The sequence below is a fragment of the Urocampus carinirostris genome, chromosome 14 (genome assembly GCF_059441175.1).
Source record: "Urocampus carinirostris isolate Australia breed hairy pipefish chromosome 14, RoL_Ucar_1.0, whole genome shotgun sequence".
In the NCBI taxonomy this organism is placed as follows: Eukaryota; Metazoa; Chordata; class Actinopteri; order Syngnathiformes; family Syngnathidae; genus Urocampus; species Urocampus carinirostris.
In genome coordinates this window covers 3,906,320-3,926,261 of record NC_142362.1, presented here as the reverse complement: position 1 = coordinate 3,926,261, position 19,942 = coordinate 3,906,320, and the positions used below count along the sequence as shown (strand labels likewise).

The 19,942-nt window shown below is 40.5% G+C and overlaps 2 protein-coding genes and 1 pseudogene across 3 annotated transcripts in view; 2 read left to right on the top strand and 1 right to left on the bottom strand.

Moving 5' to 3' along the window:
• Nucleotides 1–4,821, top strand: part of usp9 (ubiquitin specific peptidase 9) — a 45,413-nt gene extending 40,592 nt beyond the window's left edge. Inside the window, exon 46 of the mRNA XM_088352253.1 lies at nucleotides 2,253–4,821. Coding sequence (XP_088208379.1) covers nucleotides 2,253–2,471 — 219 coding nt within the window. The 3' untranslated portion in view covers nucleotides 2,472–4,821. The remainder of the gene's footprint in view (nucleotides 1–2,252) is intronic.
• A 5,320-nt stretch (nucleotides 4,822–10,141) lies between these two features.
• On the bottom strand, nucleotides 10,142–13,891 carry rpl8 (ribosomal protein L8). 2 transcript variants are annotated; one of them, XM_088352742.1, is made up of 6 exons: nucleotides 13,825–13,891; nucleotides 12,839–12,982; nucleotides 12,633–12,774; nucleotides 11,519–11,737; nucleotides 10,404–10,519; nucleotides 10,142–10,338 (listed from the first exon to the last, which is right to left on the bottom strand). In XM_088352742.1, exons 2-6 carry the CDS (start codon nucleotides 12,974–12,976, stop codon nucleotides 10,180–10,182), a joined length of 774 nt encoding a protein of 257 aa, XP_088208868.1. In that variant the 5' UTR covers nucleotides 12,977–12,982; nucleotides 13,825–13,891; the 3' UTR covers nucleotides 10,142–10,179. The 2 variants fall into 2 exon arrangements, with proteins under 2 accessions (XP_088208868.1, XP_088208869.1); XM_088352743.1 differs by lacking the exon at nucleotides 13,825–13,891 and adding an exon at nucleotides 13,625–13,757.
• On the top strand, nucleotides 12,286–12,458 carry LOC148352469 (small ribosomal subunit protein uS14 pseudogene; annotated as a pseudogene).
• Nucleotides 13,892–19,942: the final 6,051 nt, after the last annotated feature.

Sequence of the window (19,942 nt, the reverse complement as noted above, 5' to 3'; positions counted from 1 at the left end):
TATACAAAATGCAACCACGACAAGCGCAATGCTTTATGTTTCAGGACATAAGTCAGACTGCGTAAATTTTTCCAATATTTAAGGCGTACTGTACTATAAGTCCTACAACAAGGCGTCTGGTTGCACAAACTATATCACTGATCACAATTGCATAATACTTGATGCAACGGGACTCCAACCCAGGACACAGCGTGGAGTGCACCAGATCAAATCCACTAGTCCACTAGGGATACAGTCAACTCATGAAAAGGCATTAGATCTCATATCCTCAACAACTTTTTTTTAGTCACGGTACCAAATCGTTATTGTTGTTTTTGGGCCGGGCTGTGACAATATTTTCAGGTAATAAACCAATCTATGGTACAGCCTACACTTAGTTTTTATGAAGCACTCGAGATTCTGAACTGAATGAAGAGAAAGGCATTGTGGAAAGTAATTCTGTCGTCCTGAAAGATATCAACGCATGGCCGCACGTATTCAAAACACTATCACTTACGATAGTTTGAACTGAGAATAAGTCAAACAACATTCTCTTAACTCTGATATCTGGTACTGTGACTAAAAATAGTGTACTATGACGATTAGACCTAATGCCTTTTCATGAGTTGGCTGTATCCCTAGTGGTCTCATAGATAAGATCCGGCACTCTTCCTGCTGCAATCAGAATTTCATTCCTGTTGCATTCAATGTTATGCAATTGTAAATAAACTTGATGTTCCTCGCGATTCGGGGTTCTTAACATATCCATTTGGTTTGATCACCATTGTTATGCTAATGTGGTTAGCGTAAATGTATTAACTGATCAATAATTCCACAAACATGGTAATACATTTGCAGTTTTGTCCACAAATAAGACACACCGGATTATAAGGTGCATGTTCAATTTTCTGGCCAATTTGGTGCTATTGGTGCGTGTTATTCTTTGAAAATACATTACAGTATCACCGAATCCCCCGCGTAAACTGAAAATCTGCGAAGCCCCACCTAATGACTCCCAACAAGATATTGCAACACATCAGTTTGGTTGAGCGAGGGGGTTGGGAATCCCCTCCTCAAAATCAATCTCCCAGAAGGAGTCAAGAATGTGTTTTTGACTCTAGCCACCTCCCACTTAGTGGATATGGCTCTGGGATATATATACATCAGCTCCAAGTAGCCAGGTGCAGTGTTCCCTCTAAGCTGCGTGCGTGCGCAATCGCGTACAAGAAAATCGATCCAGCGCACAAAAATGAGGGCTCAAAATTACTAATTAAGAAGCAACTTAAGTCAAAGTTACAGTACATGAAGGTAAAAATACACTGGTTCCCCTGACACTGTGTTCTAAATGCGGTATTTGGAAGTCACGGTCGAAGTAGAACGAAGTTGAGTAAAGTCAGTAGAGCTTTTTTGAAGAACCGGCTTCTTCGGCTCGGCTCACTAAAAGGAACCGGCTCTTTCGGGTCCTAAACGGCTCTTCAGGTTGTTTTTGCTTCTTTTATCCCTATATGACCAAATAATATGTAAAATTATGCACAAAATAACTTAAAAGGAAGAGGGAATAGAACAAAAAAGAAAAACATACCAAAATGAAAAAGTAGTGAAAAGCTGAGGAAAAAAAGAAACAGAAGGAAGAGAAAAAAAGAAGGAAAATTTTAAAAAAGCCAGAAAAAAAAGAAAGAAGTGTAGGGAAAAAGTAAATAGAGAACAAAAAGAAAAAAGTAACAGCTCGGAAGAAATAAACACAATGAGATTTTTTTCAAAGGAATTTAAAAAAGGAGAAAAAAACCACGGAAAAAAGCTTGTGTTGCATTCAAAAAATTTCCAATGATATCAAGTGAATCTTGTTGCCAACATTGTACTTCCACTAAAAAATGTGATTAAATACAGTTCTGTATCTTACAACCGACTCAATAAGCCCCCCAAAATCTTAATAATATGCGACAAAATATGTCAGGAAATAAAAAGAAATGGATATCTTGTGAAAGAATTGTAAGAAGAAACGACGTTTGTAGGCCGTACAACCTTTGCAATAGTACACGAGTCAATTCATTCAAAAATAATTTTGCATTGCCCCAAACTCAGCAAAATGTAACTTGATGTCAAGTTTTGGACATGTTTGATAATGACTTAGTTGCCACACTTGGGATCGCCGTTGCTCACTGTTGTTTCAAGCGTTGCTCACTGACTTTGTGTGAACGCTCAGACCGTAAGGAAAATGACAGGGAACATTGGCCAGGTGTCTTCTGTATCTGAAATGTGCGTCTCTTCCTCAGAACAACCACCCTCACGGGCAACCGTACACGGGCCCCGCCGCGCAGCACATGAACAACCCTCAGCGCCCCGGCCCGACTTCGGCACCCACCCCGGGCCCCGCCCAGGCCCCGACTCCCGGCCCCGCCCCCGGCCCGAGAGCACAAGAAAACTGTGAGAGCGCGGAGGAGGTGGCCCCGCTCCCCGCCTCCGCACCGGCTCCCCCTTTACCTAAGGAGTAACGCGGCCCTGGCTCCGAAGCCCCCGTTACCGCCTCCTCCCTCCTCTGCCGTGCCTGGAGCCTCTGTCCTCCCGCTCTTTCTCCTCCTCTGCTCTTTGTTTCTCAGAGGGGGGCAGCAGGGGGCGTCGCAGGAGCGGAAGGAGTCGATTCCAGAGATTCTAAAGAAAAGAAACGAGTCAAATAAAAAAAATCCAAAAACAATTCACCCGAGAGCTGGCGATGATGTAGAAAGGTGTACATAATGTTCATGTTTGAGACTGGTGGGATCGCCCAGTAGCATCACTCGCTGTGCTTGGCTGTTGGGAAAGAGGTGGCAGAATCCTATGGACAATAACGGATGCTATATATGGAGAAAAAGTTTAAAAAATGGAAAAAAAAAACTGCCCCAAATCGAAATACTTTTCTTTTCATTGCCCATGTTCCGCAGTAAGTTTGTTTTCCAGCCGTGGGGATGCTCCAACTGTAGAAGACACCGAAGCAAAAGGATGCTTTTGTGATGATCACCGTTTCGTTTTGTTCTTCGTTAGCTCCCCCTGGTGTCGAGTTTTTTTTTTTTGCGACCGCCTCGGTGGGCTTTGACGCTGTTTGACGTGTGAAAGCGGTTCTTGGTTGGAGAATCATTGCCTTTTACCCCCAGTCAATAGACCCTTTCATTTGTTCGTATGCATTATGATGTAACCAGTGGGCGGGGCTTAGCCTAGAGGCAAAAGAATAGTTACGCCGGTTAGAACACCGAGGAAAAGAAAGTTGTCGTTGTGTCATGTTGTGCGTTTGTGTGCCAGAATTGGACTAAAAACAGCGGTGGTCGTAAAGGCGGACACTCGTCATGAAAGAAAAAGAGAGTTGTGTTAAATGCAATAAAGCAAAAAGATTGGACCGAGGCACTCATCAAAAAAGCTAGGATTTGCAGCCCACTCTTCATATCAAGTAAGATAAGTAAAATATCAATGATTGTTGCTATCAAAACCATATTACTTATATCAACAAAATAGTGTTATTTCCTTAGCTTTAGCTAACTGTTAGCGTGTAGCATAAATGTCAATGCTAGCTTTGTAAACACAGCTTGGGTCAGAAATAACAATTGCTGGTCTTACAATGCAAGTGTTCGATACAGTTAGTCATGTACTTAAGTTTTTTTTTTTTTAAGAGAAGCATCGCTTGATAGCATTTAGGCTACACGCTAACAGCTGAAGCTAAGAAAATAAGAGTATAGACTCCGTAGCAACAATCATAAGCGTTTAATTCCTCTTATCCGATATGAGCATTTTAGATGAATCTTTTCACTTAAATGTATTTAACACAACTCTCTTCTTTAATCAGGAGTGTCTGCTGGTATCCCGTAATACTTCATTTCTCAGATTCCAGCAAACACAAACATGACTGTGAGCAGCAACCACGTCTTTCTTTTCCTCAGTTTCCTGACCGGTAAGTATTCGATGGCCTCCAGATTCGGCCGTGAAAGGGTCAAGTACGCTGTAACATTTAGCATGGCTTCTCACCAGATTAGTGTAGCCCGAGGGAAGATGTTTTATAACGAGGTGAAGCTGTTCTTACGCCGCATCTCCACAAGGGGGCGTGTGATTTAGGGTTTTTTTGGTTTTGTTTTCTTTTCTACACCACTAAAACGAGGGCAATATTTTTGAACCGACGGACGACGAAGCGGCTCGTCGATCGCACACATAATCCTTCATATTTGGGAACGGGGGTTTCGCCGACGGGATAGACATCTTGGATTAAAAACTCCCCCCAAACCCCAGAATTGAACATATGCAAACCGAATGGCTGCACTGGCGGCCATCTTTGCGGCTTATCATGGATGGCGTGGTTCCTAACTTCCGTCTAAGGAGACCGTCGGGGTTCACCGACCAGGCGCTCACCAATAGTAACTGGTTAGTCACATGGCAACTAACTAGTGGGTCTGTAGTCAAACAGTAAACATCAGTTCAATACTGTATTTAATCGCTAACTCGAATCCCTTTTCCGTTTCCTCGTCTAAAACATACCAAATACTCCTGCAAATGAAAATATTCTGCCCACCGTATTCTATTTAAATATTTTGCTCTTATTTTATAGAATTTATTTTGTCGTATTTCTCGGAAAAAAAAATAGAATTTGATTTAAAAGGAACATTTTTGTCCTTTGGTTATTTTTAAAGAAGATATTGACTGTACAGAGTTCTAATCTGCGCCCTGTTTTTTGCCGACTTTTGTTTTGGCCATGGTGTGATGTCGAATTCTGGAGCTACAGTCTCGATGTGGACTTTCACTTTGTGAGGTTTTTTTTTTGTGCACAGAAATATAACAAAAAAAAAATGCATTGCGCCCTTAGCAAATAAAGAACATGGAATCTTGGTCCGTGTCATCTTTACTGTTGAATCTAGAACCAGAGTTTGTACGGATGCTTGAAATCCTTGAAAATATTTGTATTTCAATGGTAAATGGTCTGCATTTCTATAGGAGTTTTCAAGTCAATGAAGACCTCCCAAAGCGCTTTACAATGTGCTTCACTCTTACCCGCTCACACACACTCACACACCAATAGGGAGTCAGCCATGCAAGGTGACTACCTGCTTATTGGGGGCATTGCTCAAGGATACTTTGACAAATAACACGGAGGAGCTGGGAATCAAACCTGCGTCCTTTGATCCCAAGATGAGCGCTCTAGCTTCTGAGCTAATGCCGTTTTCAAGTACTTGGATTTGGGGTGAAGTGCTTGAAAATGCTTGAAGTTGTTGCCATGGCCATGTTTCTTGGCAGTTTGGCTCTCGGGGCCACGCAATAAATTAATAAAATAGAAAAGTGTTAGATGCTGACAAGCCTGCTCTGGTGGCTTTTCATTTTAAATTTGTCGACTGGAGCTTCACCGACTCCTACTGGTTGCACACAAGACGGCTCTATTTAGAAAACAGTTTCTTTTCGGCTGAAAATCAGTTCTTGGCTGGAGAATCATTGCCTTTTTCCCCCCACCTCCTCTTTTGAAGCTCAGTCAATAGACACTTTCATTTGTTTGTATACATTATGATGTGTCCAGTGGGCAGGGCTTAGCCTAGAAGCAAAAGAATAGTTGCGCCGGTCAGAAAACCGAGGAAAAGAAAACCGGCGTGGCTGCTCGTTGTCGTCATGTGCGTTTGTGTGCCAGAATCAGACTAAAAACAGAACTGAGAAGAGCTACTGTAATTCTTTCATCTCCTAAACGGCTCCTCAGATTTTCTTTTAATATATTGTCATTCATAAAACCTTATGCACCAAATGTTTTTGTACTTTCCTATTTTTCGGGGCAATCTGCTGTTGGAGTTCCAATTTGGGCTCATTTTTCTGCTGTCTAATACATATGCCACATCATTTTTCAACCGTATTGAACTCGATTATTACCCTACACACGGACTGTTTTTTTTAAGTGTGACCTAGCCAACTGCTTGTCTTGTTGAAGCAGAATGGCAGAATTCATGTCAGTTTATAGCAGCCCATTCATCCATCCAGTTTCTTCGCCGCTTATCCTCAGTAGGGTCGCGGGGGTGCTTGAGTCCAGTAGGCAGGGGACACAGAGACAGACAATTCACACCTAAGGACAATTAACCTGAAATTCATGTTTTTGGCACAAGGAGGCTAGATTGCTAAAATTGAACCCTGGACCTCACCAACATGGGGCTCTGCGCTAACCACCCATCCGCCGTGCCGCTTAATAGCAGCTCATTAACACAAAAAGATTGTGGATCGGAACAGCTGAAAATAGTAAATTATGTGCTAGCAGCAAGATAGTGACTTTATTTCAGTCATCAAAATAAAAAAAATAAAAACTTTGGATTGCCGCAGGATTTTGTTCTTTGAAGATACTGGAAAGATTGACATTGAAAAGTTCTTGAATTGGGCTGTACAAAACCATTTTTAAGGCAAAATTTAACAGAACCGCCAAACTCGCTCTCAAGACAAAAGCAATTTATTTTACTGTGTAACGTTAGATGATTTGATAACATTTACTAAATTATAATAATGCCAGAAAGAAATGTGCAAAATTCCAACCACCCCCAGTGCTCTCTCAATCAAATTGCTCTGTGTACTTAGTTGCTGTCAGGGTGTTTACTGTTTGTTCTGTGGGTTTTTATCAAAGTGTCTTAACAGTGAATATACATTGTTTAATAAGCTTCCACATAAAGGATTCCTTAGCATTTAGAGCCAAAACAGGGTTTGTCAGTGTGACAGCTTGACTGTAAAGTGATTTCAAAACCATGCCCTTTATATACTGGACCAAACCATTCTGATTCTCAGGGAGACATACACAAGAGCCATATCTGGCCCACGAGCCATACGCTTTAAACCTGTTTTATAAAGACGATCGCCAAATACTGCAAACCTTTCCCAGAGGGTGAATTTCAGACTGTTCAAAGAATGGCCGGCTTTATAGTCAGCCCTCACTCATTTTTAACTTGATAAATCTGGCCTGCTTTCCAAAGTTTGGACACCCCTGGTTATTTTTTTCAAATAACTACATTAATGTCAAACAAGAATACGCAATAAGACGGTTTAGCCGATCAGAATGCAGAACACATTTCACAACAGAAATCTCGGGAAAAACCTTTTTTTCTCAATTTAAACACTCAAACCATAGAACAAACCCTTTCTACAGAGTCATACATTTTTAACAGTACTTTTACAAGTATTGCATAAATGTTTCTTGCCGATAACTAAAATGACAGCCAATAAGCGGGGATACGGTTTAGCCAATCAGAATGCAAAACACAATGCAGTACTGTGAAATTGCGAAAACCGGGGAAAGTAAATTGTGTTATAGAAAGGGATTACTGTCCTTGGCGTTGGGAATATTGGAGCATTACATATTTGAATATGGCCTGGGCATTACAATGCGTGAACCTTGACAAATATAATATTGCCAAGTGACTCGGTCAAAAATCTAGGTGTCACATTTGACCCCAATCTGTCCAGGTTCACTTTTAGAATATCGCTAGAACCGGATTTGTTCATTTTAGCAACATTGCTAAAATTTGCCCTATGCTGTCTCAGTCGGATGCTAAGATTATAATCGATGCGTCCCATCTCAATGACTAATGCGCTACTCTCCGGTCTCCCGAAGTCCAAAATCGAGAGCCTTCACCTGATACAAAATGCTGCCACCAGGCTTTTAACTGAGACAAGAAATTTGGATCACATGACCCCGATTTTAGCTAACCTGGATTGGCTAGCTTAAGATGTGATTTGAAGGTTCTGTTCATGCATGGACTTGCTCCCTCATATCTTTCAGATTTAATTCCCTCCCATGTTTGCTCTGAAAATGCTGGTCTACTTTTGATCCCAAGAGCCAAGAAGAAATCCGCAGGTTCGAGTGCGTTCTCCCTTCGGGCCCTGGTACTGTGGAGTGCTGGCCACCTGAGATGAGAAATTCAACCTCGGTGGAAGTGTTACATATCTAATCTAATCTAATAGTTTATGAATGATGTTGATCTCAGGAAGCCGTCAACTGGAGATTGTTACCTGTATATCATAGGAATCAGGGTAAATGGTCTATTTTTCTAGCACTTTTCCAGTCACACTTTATATCAAGTGAGATAAATTAAATGTTTATAATGGCCCCATATCGCTATACAATGTGCTTCAAACTTACCCATTCTCTCTCACACACACACACAAGTGAAGAGTGATGCTTACCTGCTTATCAGGGGTTCAGTGTCTTCCCCAAAAGGATACTTCGACATTAAAACTCTGAGGTGACAGGAATTCTGTGACCTCTCGGTCCCGAAACCAGTGCTCCCTGTGTTGTCTGTAGATGGTCTAGCAATGTCAACTGCAGTCTGGTCGTCCACGACGAGGGATGACCTCATATTAGAGGTAAGATCGGGCCTAAAATTCCATCCCGACCAGATGGTAAAAAAAGCCCGAGCCTGATAAAAACCCGGATTTTCACATTTTAATTGTACGGAGGAAAGGTGATTTCGGCAGTCCAAGAGATCTGCGCACCATGCACGCTAAAGACCTTCCAAGGGTGATTTTTACTATTTCTGACAACAGCTTGTCAAAGGCGGCAAAAGAAACCCTTCTGAAGTTGTCAGGGTAGATCCCATGAAGAAAATGAAACAGAACACATGGGTTGGTAGGTAGGGGGGATGACGGGATCTTTTAACCACATAGGTAGTTGGGGCACCATTTTCTGGTGCGTCTTGGGCAAGTACAGCCTGGTGGTGCTCATCCTTCTCCAGGCGAAGGTTTCCACTTGGTCTCGCATGACGATTGGATTTTTTCTAAGACTTGAGCTTCATAATTAAAACTATGCGCGAACTCGGCCCGAAATGCACTCATTTTCCTACCTCTAAATCATTTGCGGTCTTCATTTTCCTCATGCTGAGATTTTTGATTTTTTTTTTCCCTTGCCCTAATCTGGGTTTTAGATCAGGGGATGGTGTCATAATGGTCTGTAGTTCGCAATAGTCTCTGCAGTCCTTGTGACTAAGGGTGTCATAAATAACTTGACTTCACATGACTGAAGTTTTGAGTTTTTTTTCTTGCCCTCGTGTAGGTTTTAGATCAGGGGATGGTGTCATAATAGTCTGTAGTTTGCAATAATCTGTGTTCTGTGCAGCCCTGTGAGACTCTTTGTGATTAAGGGGGTCACAAATAAACATGACTTGAGGTTTTTGAGTTTTCCCTTGCCCCTATGTAGGGGATAGTGGAATAAGTCTGTACAGCCATTTGAGATATTTTGTGATTATGGGCTATACAAGTAGACTTGACTAATAACCTACATCGCAGTTGAAGCTGGGGTCAAAACAAGACTTGCGCTGGTCAGAAAACAAAGGAAAAGAAAGCTGTTGTTGACAAGTTGTCATTTTGTTTGATCGTGTGCCAGAATTGGATAGAAATCCCAACAGACACGCCTGATCAAAGAGAAAGTAGTTATGCTTGAACAGGGTTCTGACAGCTCAAAGCAATTCAAATTCAAGACTTTTTTAAATATAGTTGAACAAACAAAACAACGCCATGTGAATTAGAGAACATGTTGAACAAAGGATTGTTTTAAACCATTTTTCTATATTACATTTTGGTCCAGTCGAAACAGCACTCTCCCAAGTTTTAAACACGGAAAACAAAAAGCAGATTCTTACAGTAAATTATGGATCCTCAGTCAAAACAGACTACAAACAACCAGTAGATTCATAGCATTCTTCTGCTACATTCATAAGGCTTTTTTATCATGATCCATGAAAAATGACTTCACTAATTCTTTTAAATTCAATCAGTTATAAATCTTATTAATGTGTACACATTAAGACTTTCGGAAATTGGATTGAAGACATTCTACTGCCATTTAAGGCCTAACTTTTAGAATTCAGACTTCAAGGATACGCAGGAACCGTTAAATGCAATAAAGCAAAGACTGGAACGAGGCACTCATGAGAAATGCGGGCGCGCTTCATATTAGGTGAGAGAAATTAAATGTTTATGAGGGTTGCCATCAAGTCCCTATAACTTATTTTCTTAACTTCAGCTGTTAGTGTGTCGCTTAATGCCATCAAGAGAAAATTCTCAGGAAAAAAAACACTATTACGGTAAATGTATTCTAATAAACGCAACTCACGCTTGTTCTTATGACTGCGTTTGTAAAGCCGGCAAAGGTCTCGTTTGTCGTCAACACCAATTGTAAAATAAAAACAAACGACGTCGCTCGGGATGAATTTTTGCATTTTATTACTTTGAACAAACTCAGTTCTCCTTGTCTTGGACCGTCTTGGTTCCACGCAGTCTGCCGGTACGACGGGCGGCGATGAGACCGACCTTACGTCCGGCGGGCGCGTCCCTCCTGATGGTGGAGGGCTTGCCGATATGCTGATGGTTACCACCGCCGAAGGGATGCTCCACGGGCTGCGTGAGGAGCGTCGCGTTAGCACGCTAGCAAGCGGCGTCGCGGTGCGTTCGAGGACACTTACGTTCATGGCCACACCACGGACACGAGGCCAGCAGTTCCTCTTGACCTTGTACTTGTGGTAGGCACGACCCGCCTTCAGGATGGGCTTGTCGATACGGCCGCCGCCGGCAACCACACCTACGAGCGCCACGACACCAAATACAACTTTAATATTTGATCAAACAATCACGTACACGGTTCGTACGAGAAGTCCATTTATCGGCACGCACGTTTAACTGATATCGGTACGAGCCTTTTAATTTCGTCGACGGTGGACATTATTCAGGCTCAGATAAAGCCGAGCCTCTCTCCCAGCTCTGTGTCACACGCGATAGGACCCCGCACCTTCTTATTGGATAAGCAACAATAGTTTCAACTTGATAAAAACTGATTTCTAGACTGTTCAGTTATATTTCTCCCAAAATACAAGCAAATACAAAGTCATTTTGGTGACATGCTCGCTGTTGGGGGAGCAGGTGCATTTAACGTGGGGGAAATTTTCTGCACCAGACAGCAAGGTGGAAATGATCAAGTATGGCCCAGAGCGCCCTCTTGAAGTTTGAAATGTTACCATGTGATATGATAGACAGTGGGACCTCGCTACTTCGCGGTACAACGTTCGCGGGTTCAGAGCTTCGCGGGCCTAAAAAATAATAAGAATTAAAAAAATTTTTTAAAGCATTATTAAAGGGGCGTCGCTACTTCGTGGTTCCATGTTCGCGGGTTCAGAGTTCGCAGGTCTAAAAAATTTTTTTAAAAAATATTTTTAAAAAAAATAAAATAAAATAATTTTTTTTTTTTAATATTTTCTAAAGCATTTTTGAAGGCGCGTCGCCACTTCGTGGTTCCACGTTCGCGGGTTCAGAGCTTCGCAGGTCTAATTAATAAAAATAATAAAATAAAATAAAGCATTTTTGAAGGGGCGTCGCTACTTCGCAGATTTTCACTTTTCTCGGGTAGTTTTGGTCCCCATTAACCGCGATAACCGAGGTCCCTCTGTATTTGAGTGTTAATCATTTCACACACAAGTCTCACCGAAGTGTAAGCCCCGCCCCCAACTATTAAAAATAAAAATAGTAAATAATATGGCCGGCAGTTTAGTGAGGCCTGAGCTAGCCTATGTTTCCCGATACACACCGATGACTGCTCTGTTGGCCGAAGAGATGACCTTCTTGGAGCCGGACGGGAGTTTGACTCTTGATTTCTTGGTCTCCGGGTTGTGAGAGATGACAGTGGCGTAGTTTCCAGAGGCCCGCGCCAGCTTGCCCCTATCGCCGGGCTTTTCCTCCAGGCAGCAGACGATGGTACCCTCGGGCATAGTGCCCACGGGCAGGACGTTGCCGATATTCAGCTGAGCTGTGAGGAGCAACAAAATAACTCAGTGGCTGCAACAAACGATTTCAACGCCGAACAATGGGATGATTATACATTCTTCAATCTAGAGTGAAGAAGCTCCACCACCAGCTCGGTAGCCTAGATGGTAGGGCGCTCGCTCAGAGACTGGGAGGTCGCTGGTTCAAGTCTCGGCCGAGTCATACCTAAGACTTACAACATTGGTACTCATTGCCTCCTCCTCATTGCTTAAGAGTTGGAATTGGGGGGTTTGGTCACCTAATGAATCCCAACACAGCAGTAACAATAAAAGTCAATTTTATTCTAAATTCTAAGAAGGGCTGCACAATTAACCAAAATCAAACCCAGATTGCTAAATTTATTGTGATTGCCGGACCAAAGTGGTGCTACAGTCCTCAACTCCACAACAAATTCAATGCACTTATTTACATTGATTTAATGTGTTTAGTGGCTCATAAAACTCGCGAGACAACGAATCGATGATCGAATAGGTTGGAAACGCTTTGAGCAATCAAATTCATCAATTTGTTGTTGCAGCCTTTAAGTTTCCAATGCTTGAGCGCAGAGACAAGACGGGCCACCAGACACTCTACTGGAGTCACCCGAGAAAATTTGGAGATCCCTGTCCAACAAACATGGCCTGATCCATAAATACGGACTCAACATGTGCCGCCAGTACTTATGGCAGTACTCAAAGGACATCAGCTTCGTCAAATTAAATTAAATTTCATGTTTGGCAGAGATATGCGGCGAATGTCACCTAGAAGGACTGGATGAGTGGATAATATGACGAGAACGTTAATAAACTTTGTTTTTTTTCCAAAAGTAAAAGTTAAAATAGTTCCATTTCCGATTCAAATTGACAAATCGTTGTAGCCTTGTTAAATGTTCCTCTTACCCTTCTTGCCACAGTAGATGAACTGTCCTGTGTGGATGCCCTCAGCAGCAATAAAAAGCTCTGTCCTCTTCTTGAAACGGTATGGGTCACGGAAGGCCACTTTGGCCAGAGGGGCACCACGGCCAGGATCGTGGATAATATCCTGCCAGAACCACAATACTTCATTATCAATTTCACCACCCAAACAACTAGTTCCTCAAACCTACCTTGACGATTCCCTTGATGTAGCCATGGCGTTCGGCATAGTCAATGTGGCGGAGTTTAGCGGCGCCTTTCCTGTGCTTGACGTGGGCTTTAAACACGGAGCCCCTACCTTTTCTCTGTCCCCTGATCACACGTCCCATCGTGAACTGTAAATCAAGTGAGGAAAATAAAGAAAACAGCGTTCTCCATTCGGGCCCCAGTGCTGTGGAATGCTCTTCCCCGAGATTTAATCTGCAACCTCAGAGGAAATGTTTAAATCTGTACTTAAAACACACTTCTATTCTATAGAATATGAATAACCTATATTTTATGTTGAAAATATATGTATTATTTGCCCTCGTGTGGGTTTTAGATCAGGGGATGATGTCATAAACATGACTTGACTATTAATTCCACATCATCAATAGTTAACGCGTTAGCTACCGGTCTTTCAAGATCGCACCATCCATTCAAAACATTAAAAAATGTGAAATAGTAAATTATCAATATGCACACTTATATTGCAAGTATATACATTTCCTTTTCTCTTCCCCTAGATAACACGTCCCATCGTAATCTGTCAATCAGGAGATAAAATACGCCATAGATTCCTCATGATTGATAGCTAAAGCAAGTTAGCAAGCTAGCTGTCGGTCTTTTAAGAGCGCACTATTCCTTCTACTCATTCAGAAATATACAATAATAATTTGACAATATATACATCAATTTCGAAGTAATATACACTTTAAATCCTGTAACTTTTTGAAATTATCCATTAACGCAATTAACGCATGAGAGCTTGTTCGTACCACAGCTATGACAATCTTTCCAAAGCGACACACATTTCCCGAAAACAGACATAATTAAGGTTGAGGCAACAAAATAATCGTCAAATGTGGTCCACTATCATTGTTGGAATGTTCCTGAACGTTTTTTTAGAATGGATGGCTTCACAAAAGTGCGTTTTAGGTCCGATTCGAAAACCACAATTATATGGAAGGTACCATACCTAAACTCCGTTGACGAAAAGAGGAAGCGGTGAGAAGGAACACAGATTAACTTCCGGAGGAATTATCGTGGGGGCTTTTGGGAGATGTAGTCGCGTCGTAATCATATCAATTCAAATTAAAAATTACTAAAATGTAGTGGTAGAGAACTTTTCAGGCAATAAATTGCCACTCAAGGTGCTGTATAAAAACATTCAGAGTACCATAACACAGTAAAACCCCACTCAATGGTTAAAATACAACAAAGACAAAATAGTAATAGAAAAATATGATTATGGCAAGCCATTTTGGTGAAATGCTCGGGTGCATTTTACGTGGGGGAAATTTTCCGCACAAGACAGCAAGGTGGAAATGATCAAGTATGGCCTAGAGCGCCCTCTTGAGGTTTGAAATGTTACCATGTGATATGATATACAGTGGGACCTCGCTACTTCGCGGTTCAACGTTCGCGGGCCTAAAAAAATAATAATAAAATAAAATATTTTTTTAAGCATTATTGAAGGGGCGTCTCTACTTCTTGGTTCCACATTCGCGGGTTCAGAGCTTCGCAGGTCAAAAAAAATAATATAAAATAATAATAAAAAAAAAAAAAAAGGATTTTTGAAGGGGCGTCGCTACTTCGTAGATTTTCACTTTTCGCCGGTAGTTTTGGTCCCCATAAACCGGGTCCAAAAATAATAATAATTAAAAAAAATCCTACTTTAACTGGATTACTTTCAATTACTTTTGGATGACTCCAATAGCAAATATGCTAACAAAAGACAAAAGAAACTAAATATAAATAAAATGATGACTCACAACACGTGGTAAGCTTTCTCTCCTGGCTTTGATCTCTTTGATCTCCGGCAAAACGAACATCAAATGCGACAGAAACAAAATGAAAAGAAATCCAAACAGCTTGCCAACATCATTTTTGCCGTTCCATGTATTCCGTTACTCCCCAAGCCTGCACAAAATGGAGTCTTTTGAAAGTAATCCAGTTAAAGTAACCCTACCTAACCCTGGTAATCTATAATAAGGGGAGCAATTGGCTGATGTTGACAGGTACGGTATTGTAGTATTTCGGTGATTTCGGTAAACTACCTTACTAATATTTAAATACACCATCTGACATGTAAATGTAATATTCTTTATTTGTTTTTCAATTTAAAGGTGCTGTGCAAAATTTGAAGATATGTTACCGTCTACTGCCATCTCCTGGCTTTAAGTCGTGATTGCAGCCTCAGTCAGACAATTCATGAGAACGGGCATATCTTAGACGCGCTCAAATAAACTTTGCTTTTGGACTACATTTAAAATTGACCTTTTCTTACTTTTGACACACAAAGTCGGTGAGCAACGCTTGAAACAACAGTGAGCAACAGCAATCCCAAGTGTGGCAACTCATTTATTGTCAAACATGTCCAAAACTTGACATCGAGTTACATTTTGTGGAGTTTCCGGCAATGCAAAATTATTTTTCTCTTTTGAATGAATTGACTCATGTACTATTGCAAAGGTTGTACGGCCTACAAACGTCATTTGTTCTTACAACAATTCTTTCACAAGATTTTCATTTCTTTTTTTTCCTGGTATCTTTCGTCGCATAATATTAACATTTTTGGGGGCTTATTGAGTCGGTTGCAAGATACACAACTGTATTTAATTAAACTTTTTAGTGGAAGTACAATTTTGGCAACAAGATTCACTTGATACAATTGGAAATTATTTGAATGCGACACAAACTTTTTCTTCTTTTTTCCGTGTTTTTTCTACATTTTTCAAATTCCTTTGAAAAAAGTCTCATTGTGTTTATTTTTTTCGAGCTGTTACTTTTTTCTTTTTGTTCTCTTTTTAACTTTTTTCTTACGTTTCTTTCTTTTCTTTTTTTCGGGCTTTTTTCAAAATGTTTCCTTTTTTTCTCTTCCTTTTATTTCTTTTTTTCTCAGCTTTTCACTACTTTTTTATTTTGGTATTTTTTTCTTTTTTGTTCTATTTCCCCCTTCTTTCTGTTGATTCATTTTGTGCATAATTTTACATAATATTTGGTCATCATGTTGGGATTAAAGAAGCAAAAACAACCCGAAGAGCCGTTTAGGACCCAAAAGAGCCGGTTCCTTTTAGTGAGCCGAGCCGAAGGAGCCGGTTCTCGACAAACTACTAAGTTTACTCAACTTGTTCTACTTCGACTCGACTTCAAAATACCGCATTTAGGACACAACGTCAGGGGAACCCGTGTATTTTTACCTTCATGCACTGTAACTTTGACTTAAGTTGCTTCTTAATGAGTAATTTTAAACCCTGATTTTTGTGCACTGAGAATGTGCGAGCAGTGCGCGATTGCACACGCGCCCATCTTAGAGGGAACACTGCCCACCACCCTACTGAGGATAAGCGGTGCAGATGATGAATGGATAGAAAAACGAATCCTTTGAACATGACTTTATTAGTTTTGATTGTCAATGGGGCAATGAATTTGATCGGTCATGTATCTGTTATGATTACTCATTGCACTCACCTCTGCCCACTCGTTTGGCGCCTGATTTATCCCCCCCTTACTTATACCCAGTACTCCAGTCACTCCTTGTCAGTCCGTCAGCGAACCTCTGCATATGCAAGGAAAAGCACTATGACTCTGGCTCCCGGCGGTCCCGTCTTCGTCCGTATCCTACTCGTCTGTTCCTGATTTCCCATTTGTCTCCGGCTATTGACCCGACACCGAGCTCAGTGCTCTCATATTTCCTCGATCAGTCCGTCAACGAACTTCTGCCCTGCAAGATGTGGGTTTTGACTCAGTCCTGTTCCTGTTGGTATTTCCTGTCCGGTAGTTCCCGTTTATTTTGTCCTGTTTAATTTCGATTTCCAATTTCGTTTCTGTCTATTTTTGTCCTGTTTATTATTTTCCCCAGTTTTCGTTTCTGTCTAGTTTGTCCTGTTTATTTTCGATATCCTGTTTCATTATCTATCCTGTATGTCCCGTCCTGTCCGGCATCGACCCCATCCGTCCGATAGCAACTCGGGCAATTGGTATTGATCTCGTTGGCCTCTGGCCTCCTATCTTTTCATGCCAGACTGCTGCCTAACTTACATGACTCCCCATTTCCCGTAAAATAAAAGGCTTGTGTGAGTAACGTCACGCTTTTGGGTCCTGATCCTGTTCTGGTTCATGACAGCCAGATATTAAAAGTCTGAGTTGTTCTGAGAAAGGGGGCCAAAAGTAATCACTTAGATGAATTCTGATTCTTTCATGGATAAAATAACAGAAAACTACAGCCGCCTTGTATGATACTTGGTCAATAAAGGGTTGAGGACTATACAAATAAACAGGGTTGGGTAGGGTTACTTTAACTGGATTACTTTCAATGACTTTTGGATTACTCCGATACCAAATATGCTCATAAAAGACAAAAGAAAGTAAATATGAATAAAATGATGACTCACAACACGTGGTAAGCTTTCTCTCCTGGCTTTGATCTCTTTGATCTCCGGCAAAACTAACATAAAATGCGACAGAAACAAAATGAAAATAAATCCAAACAACTTGCCAACATCATTTTTGCCATTCCATGTACCAAGCCTGCACAAAATGTAGTAATTTTATTACACTGAAAAAGCTGCGGTCAATCATGGACAATTCATCACATCCACTACACAGCATTATATCCAGACAGAAGAGCAGCTTCAGCGACAGACTGCTGTCACAGTCTTGTACCACGGACAGACTGAAGAGATCTTAACCTCCTCATGCAATGAGGCTCTTTAACTCCACCCGGCGGAGTAAAGGCCCACATTAAACCACACCCCCTACATTGCATATTACCATACTTTTATTGCTGTGTGTATTCTATGTAGCACTATTTAAATACTCTATACAACACGCTACAGTGGGTATTAGCATATTGTATTCCTTTTGCTTTATTATTGTATTGTTCTCAGCGAAGGGATGCTGCTGGAAATGTGAATTTCCCTGCGGGGATGAAGAAAGGATCTATCTATCTATCTATCTATCTATCTATCTATCTATCTATCTATCTAGACATCTATCTATACATCTATCTATCTATCTATCTATCTATCTATCTAGACATCTATCTATCTATCTATCTATCTATCTATCTATCTATCTATCTATCTATCTATCTATCTATCTATCTATCTTTCTATCTAAAGATCTATCTATCTAGAGATCTATCTATCTAGATCTATCCATCTATCTATCTATATCTATCTATCCAGGAATCTATCCATCCATCTATCTATCTAGACATCTATCTAGACATCTATCTAGATCGATCTATATCTAGACATCTATCTAGACATCTATCTAGATCGATCTATATCTAGACATCTAGACATCTATCTATCTAGAGATCTATCTATCTAGACATCTATCTAGATCTATCTATATCTATCTATCTATCTATCTATCTATCTATCTATCTATCTATCTATCTATCTATCTATCTATCTATCTATCTATCTATCTATCTATCTATCTATCTATCTATCTATCTATCTATCTATCTATCTATCTATCTATCTATCTATCTATCTATCTATCTATCTAGATCTATCCATCTATCTATCTATATCTATCTATCCAGGAATCTATCCATCCATCTATCTATCTAGACATCTATCTAGACATCTATCTAGATCGATCTATATCTAGACATCTATCTAGACATCTATCTAGATCGATCTATATCTAGACATCTAGACATCTATCTATCTAGAGATCTATCTATCTAGACATCTATCTAGATCTATCTATATCTAGACATCTATCTATCTATCTATCTATCTATCTATCTATCTATCTATCTATCTATCTATCTATCTATCTATCTATCTATCTATCTATCTATCTATCTATCTATCTATCTATCTATCTATCTATCTATCTATCTATCTATCTATCTATCTATCTATCTATCTATCTTTTATTAGCATATTTGGTATTGGAGTAATCCAAAAGTCATTGAAAGTAATCCAGTTAAAGTAACCCTAGCCAACCCTGCAAATAAACATGACTTGACTACTTGTTCTAAACTGAAAATGACATGACAGTTGCTGTATTACTTACAACTTCCTCTTGACCGAGATTTTCGATAAACACTCGACTGGAAATATTGAACTTGGCCAATCACAGTCAATCTGGAGTAAAAGCGAAGAATACGTATGTGTACAAAATAAGTGTGGGTGTGTCACACACCCACACTAAATATGTGGCCCAACTCGTCAAAAACAACTGGCAGTTGTGACGTGGAGCGTTTCCACTCGCTCGTGGAAAGTAATCAACCTTATTTTCTATTATTCTATTGTTATTTTTTTCATGTTTGAACAGAGTTAGCCTAACTAGTTAGTCTTCACCAGTAGTGGGTTGTCTGGGCCTGCAAGGCCGTCTCCGCCTGTCTAAAACTTTTTGGAATCATGTGATGTTAATTGTATATTTCCCATGAATATTTATTAAAGGGACTGTATATAATATTAGGTTTACTTCCTAGAGGTGTCACATCCAGAATGGAATCAGGACCCAAATGCGTAGCGACTGCTGTTTTAGTGATAGGTGGGTCGTTTTGGTTGTAATATTTCTCAGAATTCACTGTGTGAATATAACTTGTTTTTATATTCCAAAATATAAAAACAATCTTTCACACACACACACACACACACACACACACACACACACACACACACACACACACACACACACACACACACACACACACACATGAAGTAACGTTTCAATAATCAGTCTAATTGCATCTCATGTATGTATATCAATCTTATATTCTTTTATTGTGAAGTGCTCATGTGTGCTGTTTCTCCCTGACGTATAATAAATCACGCCCACGTTGTGGGCGGGGTCTCTTTCCCTTCTTATCAACATCATGGAGGACGTGAGTAATCCTGCCCTTGGTATAACGATTAGATTTTAACAATATATATGTATTTTATTTGTGTAAATATGGCCACGAAATAGTCTTAATAATAACTGACTTTAACACTTAGGGACAGTTTAGCTCAGGCCGGTCAAACTCAGTTGGGCTCGGGGGCCAGATCCAGTCTTCGTGTGCCGGATGTTAACCTCAAATTTTTAGTTTTGTTTTTCAGTACTATGTTTTATCATTCAGAATA

What these genes read in the sequence shown, in the direction of transcription:
- rpl8 (XM_088352742.1), bottom strand. Translation starts at nt 12,976, where the DNA reads ATGGGACGTGTGATCAGGGGACAGAGAAAAGGTAGGGGCTCCGTGTTT. An exon ending in ACATCAAGGGAATCGTCAAG is followed by an intron (nt 12,775 to 12,838) that starts GTAGGTTTGAGG and finishes TGGTTCTGGCAG; the next exon opens with GATATTATCCACGATCCTGG. An exon ending in CATCTACTGTGGCAAGAAGG is followed by an intron (nt 11,738 to 12,632) that starts GTAAGAGGAACA and finishes TGCTCCTCACAG; the next exon opens with CTCAGCTGAATATCGGCAAC.